Source organism: Mytilus trossulus, chromosome 9, assembly GCF_036588685.1.
Source record: "Mytilus trossulus isolate FHL-02 chromosome 9, PNRI_Mtr1.1.1.hap1, whole genome shotgun sequence".
NCBI lineage: Eukaryota > Metazoa > Mollusca > Bivalvia > Mytilida > Mytilidae > Mytilus > Mytilus trossulus.
In genome coordinates, this window is record NC_086381.1 from 27,658,129 (window position 1) to 27,669,236 (window position 11,108).

General features: G+C 35.7%; 8 protein-coding genes across 8 annotated transcripts; 2 read left to right on the forward strand and 6 right to left on the reverse strand.

Annotated features, from left to right (window-relative positions):
* Positions 1-601: 601 nt before the first annotated feature.
* On the reverse strand, positions 602-1,183 carry LOC134685427 (histone H3). Its single transcript, XM_063545181.1, has one exon. The coding sequence runs from the start codon at positions 1,181-1,183 to the stop codon at positions 773-775; it is 411 nt and encodes a 136-aa protein (XP_063401251.1). The 3' UTR covers positions 602-772.
* A 1,203-nt stretch (positions 1,184-2,386) lies between these two features.
* LOC134685434 (histone H2A) lies at positions 2,387-3,005 on the reverse strand. Its single transcript, XM_063545187.1, has one exon. The coding sequence runs from the start codon at positions 2,941-2,943 to the stop codon at positions 2,566-2,568; it is 378 nt and encodes a 125-aa protein (XP_063401257.1). The 5' UTR covers positions 2,944-3,005; the 3' UTR covers positions 2,387-2,565.
* Positions 3,006-3,211: 206 nt separating this feature from the next.
* On the forward strand, positions 3,212-3,649 carry LOC134685436 (histone H2B-like). The gene has a single exon (XM_063545190.1). It carries the CDS (start codon positions 3,228-3,230, stop codon positions 3,600-3,602), a length of 375 nt encoding a protein of 124 aa, XP_063401260.1. The 5' UTR covers positions 3,212-3,227; the 3' UTR covers positions 3,603-3,649.
* Positions 3,650-4,316: 667 nt separating this feature from the next.
* Positions 4,317-4,880, reverse strand: LOC134685440 (histone H4). The gene has a single exon (XM_063545194.1). The coding sequence runs from the start codon at positions 4,675-4,677 to the stop codon at positions 4,366-4,368; it is 312 nt and encodes a 103-aa protein (XP_063401264.1). The 5' UTR covers positions 4,678-4,880; the 3' UTR covers positions 4,317-4,365.
* Positions 4,881-6,196: 1,316 nt separating this feature from the next.
* On the reverse strand, positions 6,197-6,778 carry LOC134685428 (histone H3). The gene has a single exon (XM_063545182.1). The coding sequence runs from the start codon at positions 6,776-6,778 to the stop codon at positions 6,368-6,370; it is 411 nt and encodes a 136-aa protein (XP_063401252.1). The 3' UTR covers positions 6,197-6,367.
* A 1,203-nt stretch (positions 6,779-7,981) lies between these two features.
* Positions 7,982-8,600, reverse strand: LOC134685433 (histone H2A). Its single transcript, XM_063545186.1, has one exon. The coding sequence runs from the start codon at positions 8,536-8,538 to the stop codon at positions 8,161-8,163; it is 378 nt and encodes a 125-aa protein (XP_063401256.1). The 5' UTR covers positions 8,539-8,600; the 3' UTR covers positions 7,982-8,160.
* Positions 8,601-8,806: 206 nt separating this feature from the next.
* Positions 8,807-9,244, forward strand: LOC134685437 (histone H2B-like). The gene has a single exon (XM_063545191.1). The coding sequence runs from the start codon at positions 8,823-8,825 to the stop codon at positions 9,195-9,197; it is 375 nt and encodes a 124-aa protein (XP_063401261.1). The 5' UTR covers positions 8,807-8,822; the 3' UTR covers positions 9,198-9,244.
* A 707-nt stretch (positions 9,245-9,951) lies between these two features.
* On the reverse strand, positions 9,952-10,476 carry LOC134685441 (histone H4). The gene has a single exon (XM_063545195.1). It carries the CDS (start codon positions 10,271-10,273, stop codon positions 9,962-9,964), a length of 312 nt encoding a protein of 103 aa, XP_063401265.1. The 5' UTR covers positions 10,274-10,476; the 3' UTR covers positions 9,952-9,961.
* Positions 10,477-11,108: the final 632 nt, after the last annotated feature.

Consider the following 11,108-nt stretch of genomic DNA (forward strand, 5'->3'; position numbering starts at 1 on the left):
ATAGATGCATTTTAAGCACAAAATAAAGGTATTCAAGAAAAACTTCTTTCTGTAACACACAATTGATGGAGACAAAGTTTTCAATGAGAATTTAAGGTGGACTACTTGGACCCGTACCGAAAATATATTTCAGAAATATAAAATAATTGATTCTTCTCATGTTGTCACAGTAGAATACACAATATGAGTAAAAAATACATAAAAAAAGCATCTAAAAAATAAGTGAGAAAATAAGACCGAGAAAAATGCAATTTAGAGAAAAATATAACCACAGAAATTAGAAAGAAATACATTTTAATAATTCTGTAATTAGAAGATGGATTGTATTGTTCTTGGAGTATGTTTTTTCTTACCTTTTTTTTATTTAAATGTATACATGTATGTTAATTTTTTCAGGAGGGTATACCAGAAAATGTATAACATTCTTGTTTTTTCCGAAGGATTTGGAAGAATTAGATAAATAAAAAATATGTATGTCTCTCTATCTCTATTTATCCTTTTATTTCTCTTCTTTGCATGTTATGAAATAAGTTTCTCTATATTTTTCTTCTATCAATACAGTAACCCGACTTGTCTAATCTTAAGTGAGTGCAAAAAAAAAAGATAATAAGAAAGAAGAATAAAGAGAGATGTGGAGAGAAAGAAGAATAAAGAAAGATGTGGAGAGGGGGTTTCAGCTATATTTGATTTTGATGTACAACATATTCAGACTCTTTTTGGAAAATATTGGTGGCCCTTAAAAGGGCCGTTATTGTATAGAGTAAAGGTCAGTTTAAGCACGTTCTCCACGGATTCTGCGAGCCAACTGGATGTCTTTGGGCATGATGGTGACTCTCTTGGCGTGGATTGCACACAAGTTGGTGTCCTCGAAAAGACCAACGAGGTAAGCTTCACTGGCTTCCTGGAGGGCCATAACGGCAGAGCTCTGGAAACGTAGATCAGTCTTGAAGTCTTGAGCAATTTCACGAACTAATCTCTGGAAGGGGAGTTTCCTGATGAGGAGTTCAGTACTTTTCTGGTATCTTCTGATCTCACGAAGAGCGACTGTTCCTGGCCTGTATCTATGTGGCTTCTTTACTCCACCAGTGGCAGGTGCGCTCTTACGGGCGGCCTTGGTGGCAAGTTGTTTTCTTGGAGCTTTTCCTCCAGTGGATTTACGGGCGGTCTGCTTTGTACGAGCCATTGCGATATGTTCTCTGTGAAAATCTACGATTACACGACAGAATACTTTGAAACTTCAAATGTTAGTGTATTTGTGCTAGCCGCAATGTTTGCAAACACGACACTGATTGGCCTTTCGGGGTAATAAAACTCACGTTGATTGGTTGAAATCTCTGTGTTATGATTGGACTGATCTGGAAGTTACTTTCACAGCTTTCGATCCCTTTTTGGACTGAAGCTATGATTGTTCACCCCAAGCTAACAATTGGCACAATTTGTTTCTATTCTGATAGTGTCAGCGAAAATTTGACATAAGACCAAAAAAAATAATAATCAAGAGTAATGCAGAACTTAATAATAATCTTTATTCAAATAATAAATAATTGTTTAATCAACAGTCTGACACGAAATTAATAATTGACAGGAAATGTAAATTAAAGAGCAAAATAGAAGAAGAAAAAAGAGAAAAAAAACATCATCCATCCATTTTCATCAATAGCCAGTGGTATAGAAATGCAGCCGTTTTCTTAGTTTCTCGTATAGACATGCTTACTATAGTACACAATTGTCACTCGTCTCAGTGTCTTAAAACAAAGAGAACACTTTTTATCCTCTCTATAGTCTTTGTGTTCTCTCTAGCTATACAGTCTCTGTATTCTCTAGTCTCTGTATCATGTAAAGCCATGATATTCTCTATATAGTATACTGCACGCATACTGTGAAACTTGCACATTGTTGAAGTATTCTTTATTGTTTATATACGAATTTTGCAAATACAAAGGATTTGAGCTAAAAAATAATCTACACAACTATAAACATACGCATAAGTACTTTGTATAGGAACACAAAATATATATTATATATCTAAGAGAATGTGACAGCAGAAGAGGAAGAAAAGAATTCACATAGATCACAGTTAGACAGACAACGAACGAACGAATATATATTATATAAAAATAAGGTCATAGATTGTATTGTGTGTGCTTATATAGTATAATATATAGGACTGCAACTTAATTTACACCAAAAAAATATGCAACATTGACCACTAACAACTATGAGTTTTTCTTCCTCTCGTGCTTGCGCATTTTCATCGAATCTACGTTATATAGTTCGTTTATTTTCTTGGACTTTTATAGGGGAAAAAAAGAAACTCGTACTGTTCTTCATTTTTTTTCCACATCAAATATTGTTATATATATAATTAGAAAGTAGACATCTGTATGCTGTTTATAAAGAAAAGGAAAAATAAAGAGATAAAGACAAGAGAAATGGAGGGAGTGAGCTATGTTTGAGATTGCTTTCTGCATTCAACTAAATTGTACAACAAAGTCAGATTCTTTTTGAAAAATGTTGGTGGCCCTGAAAAGGGCCGTTGTAAGTGAAGTTTCTGTAGTGTTGACTTTACTTGGCAGCTTTCTGTGTCTTCTTTGGCAGAAGTACAGCCTGGATGTTTGGTAAAACACCACCTTGTGCAATGGTTACACCAGAGAGAAGTTTGTTCAATTCTTCGTCGTTTCTGATGGCCAACTGGAGATGACGGGGGATGATTCTGCTCTTCTTGTTGTCACGGGCAGCATTTCCTGCCAACTCCAAAACCTCAGCTGCTAAGTATTCCAAGACAGCGGCAAGGTAGACTGGTGCTCCGGCACCAACTCTCTCGGCGTAGTTTCCTTTCCTCAAAAGTCTGTGGATACGACCTACTGGGAACTGAAGTCCGGCACGGGATGACCTAGACTTTGCCTTTGCTTTTGCTTTTCCTCCTTTTCCTCGTCCTGACATTTTGATTTAATACGTTGTTTGACTTGAACAAGTATAAACAATGATTATCCAGTTAGGTGGTATTTTACTATTTATACCCGCAAAACGGATTGAAAGATGTTTCAGTTCTAAACCAATCAAATCATCGCTTCTTCCAGGTAGTTAGGGTTGAATGTTAGAAGGGTGCTCTCTCCGAAGTTCGCGTTAAGTAAAAACTTTCAATCCGTTTAGCCGAGTATAAATAGAAATTTTTATTAACGGCCATCATTCACTGATTACATTTCAGAGAGTATACATCTTTCAAAATGCCACCAAAAGTTGGAACCAAAGGAGCCAAAAAGGCCGTAACAAAGGCAAAGACTGCCAGACCCGGCGGTGACAAGAAAAGGAGGAGGAAGAGGAGAGAATCCTATGCCATCTACATCTACAAAGTCTTGAGACAGGTTCACCCAGACACTGGAGTATCCTCAAAGGCTATGTCTATCATGAACAGTTTTGTCAACGATATCTTTGAGAGAATCGCTGCAGAAGCTTCCCGTCTCGCTCACTACAACAAGAGATCTACCATCACATCTCGGGAGATCCAGACTGCAGTTCGTCTGCTCTTACCCGGTGAATTGGCCAAGCACGCTGTCAGTGAAGGTACCAAAGCCGTCACAAAGTACACCAGCAGCAAGTAAACAACGAGAAGTTTAACTTCACAAACGGCCCTTTTCAGGGCCACCAATATTTTTCAAAAAGAGTCTTATTATTGTTGTACATAACAAACTTCTAAATGAAGCTGTGTCCCACCCCAAAATGACAAATTTGTTTATATCTGAATTCTGTCTTTTTGTCTTTCTTTCTTTCTTTCTTTCTTTCTTTTTTTCTCTTCTTTATTCTTCATTTTATTAGCCGATTTGAAAAAATATACATACACCAGAATTTAACCTTTTCACGGGTTATACATTTCTTCCCTCTTTTTTTTGGGGGGGGGAGGGGGTCTAGAATCGAACTATACTTGAATATGTATTGAAACATTATATAAAAAAATATCACGAACAGATTAAATTCACACATACGTCGACAGAGAGAAAAAAGGGGGAGGGGGATTGTTTTAGGATATAAAAACAATATAACTAGAGTTTGACAATGGAGAAAAATTCAGCAATATATCTTTTACATAAAAGAATATATATGAAATAAAGAATAATTTTATTTACATTAAAAAAATCAGGAATCATATTGTATCCAAAGTCTTGCTGGTCTTTTTTTAATAGGCTTAAATAAAAAAAGTGAAAAGAAATTAAAAAAAATAAACGAATAAAAGAAAAAGGAAAGTAAAGAAAGTTGGACAGGAGAAAGCTATGGTTTTCATTTTAAGTACAACAAAGGCAGATTCTTTTTGAAATATGTTGGTGGCCCTGAAAAGGGCCGTTGTATTTGTATTTTTCAGCTGGCTGTTTAACCTCCGAATCCGTAAAGGGTACGGCCTTGACGTTTCAGGGCGTAGACAACATCCATGGCGGTGACAGTCTTCCTCTTTGCGTGCTCAGTGTATGTGACAGCATCACGGATGACATTTTCCAAAAAGACTTTCAAGACACCACGTGTTTCTTCGTAGATAAGACCAGAGATACGTTTGACACCACCTCGTCTTGCTAAACGACGGATTGCTGGTTTGGTGATACCTTGGATATTATCACGCAACACCTTCCTGTGACGTTTGGCGCCTCCTTTACCTAGACCTTTTCCTCCTTTACCTCTTCCTGACATGTTGTTTGCTTTTTGAAGTTCGATAAAACGAATGACAACTATATCCAAATTATGCTATATATCTGATGAACGCGGCCCTAAAAGAAATACCACTGAATTTTTGATAGGTTGGACCTGATTGGTTGTTTTCGTCTAAATCCGGGAGGTAACTCTGTAGGAATTCTGTACACTTTCAATCCACTTTTTGACTGAAGCTCTGAAAATATATGAAAATAAAATATTTCAAACTGTATACAAATAAAAATACAAAGATTATAAGAGATGGACCAAATAACTAATGATCTCCATCATCAATTAATACTTCTTATATTTTCCAATGTGAAAGAGATTTATTTCCTTTTACTTAAAATACAAGAACATATCACACTGCATACATAAGCAGGAGTTAACAATGTGCAATTGCAATATAAAAACAATTAGTTTAAAGAAAATCTTTTTATACAGTATTTTTCTTGTTCAAAAGATACAGTTTCAGAGATAGTCCACTCTGCAGACTTAAGAGAGTAAAAGAGTAAAAACTAAACTACAGCATACCAGTCAGTTATTTAAGCATGGACAGATAGATTTGTAAATAAAAACAGGTGTGCATGATAATTTTTCTCAAAATCACCTTTACCAGTTTCAATAAAGATGTCCCGGGAAATTCACATTTCAAACATGTTATTATTACATGTATACAATCAATGCTCATCTTTTAACAACTAATTAGGAATCTTTCTAAATTTAGCAGCTACTTTATACATGTAGTCATAGGTTTTTGAAATGTACACAGTGCAGCCTCACTTTTTAAATACCACAATTGGTACATCATTGAATGAATGAATTATTGCGCCTTGTCTATTTTTCTCCACCAATGGGAAAAAAAGATTCATCCGCACACATGTTCACATCATTTATAAGGCACATAGAGCACCCAAAATAGATGCATTTTAAGCACAAAATAAAGGTATTCAAGAAAAACTTCTTTCTGTAACACACAATTGATGGAGACAAAGTTTTCAATGAGAATTTAAGGTGGACTACTTGGACCCGTACCGAAAATATATTTCAGAAATATAAAATAATTGATTCTTCTCATGTTGTCACAGTAGAATACACAATATGAGTAAAAAATACATAAAAAAAGCATCTAAAAAATAAGTGAGAAAATAAGACCGAGAAAAATGCAATTTAGAGAAAAATATAACCACAGAAATTAGAAAGAAATACATTTTAATAATTCTGTAATTAGAAGATGGATTGTATTGTTCTTGGAGTATGTTTTTTCTTACCTTTTTTTTATTTAAATGTATACATGTATGTTAATTTTTTCAGGAGGGTATACCAGAAAATGTATAACATTCTTGTTTTTTCCGAAGGATTTGGAAGAATTAGATAAATAAAAAATATGTATGTCTCTCTATCTCTATTTATCCTTTTATTTCTCTTCTTTGCATGTTATGAAATAAGTTTCTCTATATTTTTCTTCTATCAATACAGTAACCCGACTTGTCTAATCTTAAGTGAGTGCAAAAAAAAAAGATAATAAGAAAGAAGAATAAAGAGAGATGTGGAGAGAAAGAAGAATAAAGAAAGATGTGGAGAGGGGGTTTCAGCTATATTTGATTTTGATGTACAACATATTCAGACTCTTTTTGGAAAATATTGGTGGCCCTTAAAAGGGCCGTTATTGTATAGAGTAAAGGTCAGTTTAAGCACGTTCTCCACGGATTCTGCGAGCCAACTGGATGTCTTTGGGCATGATGGTGACTCTCTTGGCGTGGATTGCACACAAGTTGGTGTCCTCGAAAAGACCAACGAGGTAAGCTTCACTGGCTTCCTGGAGGGCCATAACGGCAGAGCTCTGGAAACGTAGATCAGTCTTGAAGTCTTGAGCAATTTCACGAACTAATCTCTGGAAGGGGAGTTTCCTGATGAGGAGTTCAGTACTTTTCTGGTATCTTCTGATCTCACGAAGAGCGACTGTTCCTGGCCTGTATCTATGTGGCTTCTTTACTCCACCAGTGGCAGGTGCGCTCTTACGGGCGGCCTTGGTGGCAAGTTGTTTTCTTGGAGCTTTTCCTCCAGTGGATTTACGGGCGGTCTGCTTTGTACGAGCCATTGCGATATGTTCTCTGTGAAAATCTACGATTACACGACAGAATACTTTGAAACTTCAAATGTTAGTGTATTTGTGCTAGCCGCAATGTTTGCAAACACGACACTGATTGGCCTTTCGGGGTAATAAAACTCACGTTGATTGGTTGAAATCTCTGTGTTATGATTGGACTGATCTGGAAGTTACTTTCACAGCTTTCGATCCCTTTTTGGACTGAAGCTATGATTGTTCACCCCAAGCTAACAATTGGCACAATTTGTTTCTATTCTGATAGTGTCAGCGAAAATTTGACATAAGACCAAAAAAAATAATAATCAAGAGTAATGCAGAACTTAATAATAATCTTTATTCAAATAATAAATAATTGTTTAATCAACAGTCTGACACGAAATTAATAATTGACAGGAAATGTAAATTAAAGAGCAAAATAGAAGAAGAAAAAAGAGAAAAAAAACATCATCCATCCATTTTCATCAATAGCCAGTGGTATAGAAATGCAGCCGTTTTCTTAGTTTCTCGTATAGACATGCTTACTATAGTACACAATTGTCACTCGTCTCAGTGTCTTAAAACAAAGAGAACACTTTTTATCCTCTCTATAGTCTTTGTGTTCTCTCTAGCTATACAGTCTCTGTATTCTCTAGTCTCTGTATCATGTAAAGCCATGATATTCTCTATATAGTATACTGCACGCATACTGTGAAACTTGCACATTGTTGAAGTATTCTTTATTGTTTATATACGAATTTTGCAAATACAAAGGATTTGAGCTAAAAAATAATCTACACAACTATAAACATACGCATAAGTACTTTGTATAGGAACACAAAATATATATTATATATCTAAGAGAATGTGACAGCAGAAGAGGAAGAAAAGAATTCACATAGATCACAGTTAGACAGACAACGAACGAACGAATATATATTATATAAAAATAAGGTCATAGATTGTATTGTGTGTGCTTATATAGTATAATATATAGGACTGCAACTTAATTTACACCAAAAAAATATGCAACATTGACCACTAACAACTATGAGTTTTTCTTCCTCTCGTGCTTGCGCATTTTCATCGAATCTACGTTATATAGTTCGTTTATTTTCTTGGACTTTTATAGGGGAAAAAAAGAAACTCGTACTGTTCTTCATTTTTTTTCCACATCAAATATTGTTATATATATAATTAGAAAGTAGACATCTGTATGCTGTTTATAAAGAAAAGGAAAAATAAAGAGATAAAGACAAGAGAAATGGAGGGAGTGAGCTATGTTTGAGATTGCTTTCTGCATTCAACTAAATTGTACAACAAAGTCAGATTCTTTTTGAAAAATGTTGGTGGCCCTGAAAAGGGCCGTTGTAAGTGAAGTTTCTGTAGTGTTGACTTTACTTGGCAGCTTTCTGTGTCTTCTTTGGCAGAAGTACAGCCTGGATGTTTGGTAAAACACCACCTTGTGCAATGGTTACACCAGAGAGAAGTTTGTTCAATTCTTCGTCGTTTCTGATGGCCAACTGGAGATGACGGGGGATGATTCTGCTCTTCTTGTTGTCACGGGCAGCATTTCCTGCCAACTCCAAAACCTCAGCTGCTAAGTATTCCAAGACAGCGGCAAGGTAGACTGGTGCTCCGGCACCAACTCTCTCGGCGTAGTTTCCTTTCCTCAAAAGTCTGTGGATACGACCTACTGGGAACTGAAGTCCGGCACGGGATGACCTAGACTTTGCCTTTGCTTTTGCTTTTCCTCCTTTTCCTCGTCCTGACATTTTGATTTAATACGTTGTTTGACTTGAACAAGTATAAACAATGATTATCCAGTTAGGTGGTATTTTACTATTTATACCCGCAAAACGGATTGAAAGATGTTTCAGTTCTAAACCAATCAAATCATCGCTTCTTCCAGGTAGTTAGGGTTGAATGTTAGAAGGGTGCTCTCTCCGAAGTTCGCGTTAAGTAAAAACTTTCAATCCGTTTAGCCGAGTATAAATAGAAATTTTTATTAACGGCCATCATTCACTGATTACATTTCAGAGAGTATACATCTTTCAAAATGCCACCAAAAGTTGGAACCAAAGGAGCCAAAAAGGCCGTAACAAAGGCAAAGACTGCCAGACCCGGCGGTGACAAGAAAAGGAGGAGGAAGAGGAGAGAATCCTATGCCATCTACATCTACAAAGTCTTGAGACAGGTTCACCCAGACACTGGAGTATCCTCAAAGGCTATGTCTATCATGAACAGTTTTGTCAACGATATCTTTGAGAGAATCGCTGCAGAAGCTTCCCGTCTCGCTCACTACAACAAGAGATCTACCATCACATCTCGGGAGATCCAGACTGCAGTTCGTCTGCTCTTACCCGGTGAATTGGCCAAGCACGCTGTCAGTGAAGGTACCAAAGCCGTCACAAAGTACACCAGCAGCAAGTAAACAACGAGAAGTTTAACTTCACAAACGGCCCTTTTCAGGGCCACCAATATTTTTCAAAAAGAGTCTTATTATTGTTGTACATAACAAACTTCTAAATGAAGCTGTGTCCCACCCCAAAATGACAAATTTGTTTATATCTGAATTCTGTCTTTTTGTCTTTCTTTCTTTCTTTCTTTCTTTCTTTTTTTCTCTTCTTTATTCTTCATTTTATTAGCCGATTTGAAAAAATATACATACACCAGAATTTAACCTTTTCACGGGTTATACATTTCTTCCCTCTTTTTTTTGGGGGGGGGAGGGGGTCTAGAATCGAACTATACTTGAATATGTATTGAAACATTATATAAAAAAATATCACGAACAGATTAAATTCACACATACGTCGACAGAGAGAAAAAAGGGGGAGGGGGATTGTTTTAGGATATAAAAACAATATAACTAGAGTTTGACAATGGAGAAAAATTCAGCAATATATCTTTTACATAAAAGAATATATATGAAATAAAGAATAATTTTATTTACATTAAAAAAATCAGGAATCATATTGTATCCAAAGTCTTGCTGGTCTTTTTTTAATAGGCTTAAATAAAAAAAGTGAAAAGAAATTAAAAAAAATAAACGAATAAAAGAAAAAGGAAAGTAAAGAAAGTTGGACAGGAGAAAGCTATGGTTTTCATTTTAAGTACAACAAAGGCAGATTCTTTTTGAAATATGTTGGTGGCCCTGAAAAGGGCCGTTGTATTTGTATTTTTTCAGCTGGCTGTTTAACCTCCGAATCCGTAAAGGGTACGGCCTTGACGTTTCAGGGCGTAGACAACATCCATGGCGGTGACAGTCTTCCTCTTTGCGTGCTCAGTGTATGTGACAGCATCACGGATGACATTTTCCAAAAAGACTTTCAAGACACCACGTGTTTCTTCGTAGATAAGACCAGAGATACGTTTGACACCACCTCGTCTTGCTAAACGACGGATTGCTGGTTTGGTGATACCTTGGATATTATCACGCAACACCTTCCTGTGACGTTTGGCGCCTCCTTTACCTAGACCTTTTCCTCCTTTACCTCTTCCTGACATGTTGTTTGCTTTTTGAAGTTCGATAAAACGAATGACAACTATATCCAAATTATGCTATATATCTGATGAACGCGGCCCTAAAAGAAATACCACTGAATTTTTGATAGGTTGGACCTGATTGGTTGTTTTCGTCTAAATCCGGGAGGTAACTCTGTAGGAATTCTGTACACTTTCAATCCACTTTTTGACTGAAGCTCTGAAAATATATGAAAATAAAATATTTCAAACTGTATACAAATAAAAATACAAAGATTATAAGAGATGGACCAAATAACTAATGATCTCCATCATCAATTAATACTTCTTATATTTTCCAATGTGAAAGAGATTTATTTCCTTTTACTTAAAATACAAGAACATATCACACTGCATACATAAGCAGGAGTTAACAATGTGCAATTGCAATATAAAAACAATTAGTTTAAAGAAAATCTTTTTATACAGTATTTTTCTTGTTCAAAAGATACAGTTTCAGAGATAGTCCACTCTGCAGACTTAAGAGAGTAAAAGAGTAAAAACTAAACTACAGCATACCAGTCAGTTATTTAAGCATGGACAGATAGATTTGTAAATAAAAACAGGTGTGCATGATAATTTTTCTCAAAATCACCTTTACCAGTTTCAATAAAGATGTCCCGGGAAATTCACATTTCAAACATGTTATTATTACATGTATACAATCAATGCTCATCTTTTAACAACTAATTAGGAATCTTTCTAAATTTAGCAGCTACTTTATACATGTAGTCATAGGTTTTTGAAATGTACACAGTGCAGCCTCACTTTTTAAATACCACAATTGGTACATCATTGAATGAATGAATTATTGCGCCTT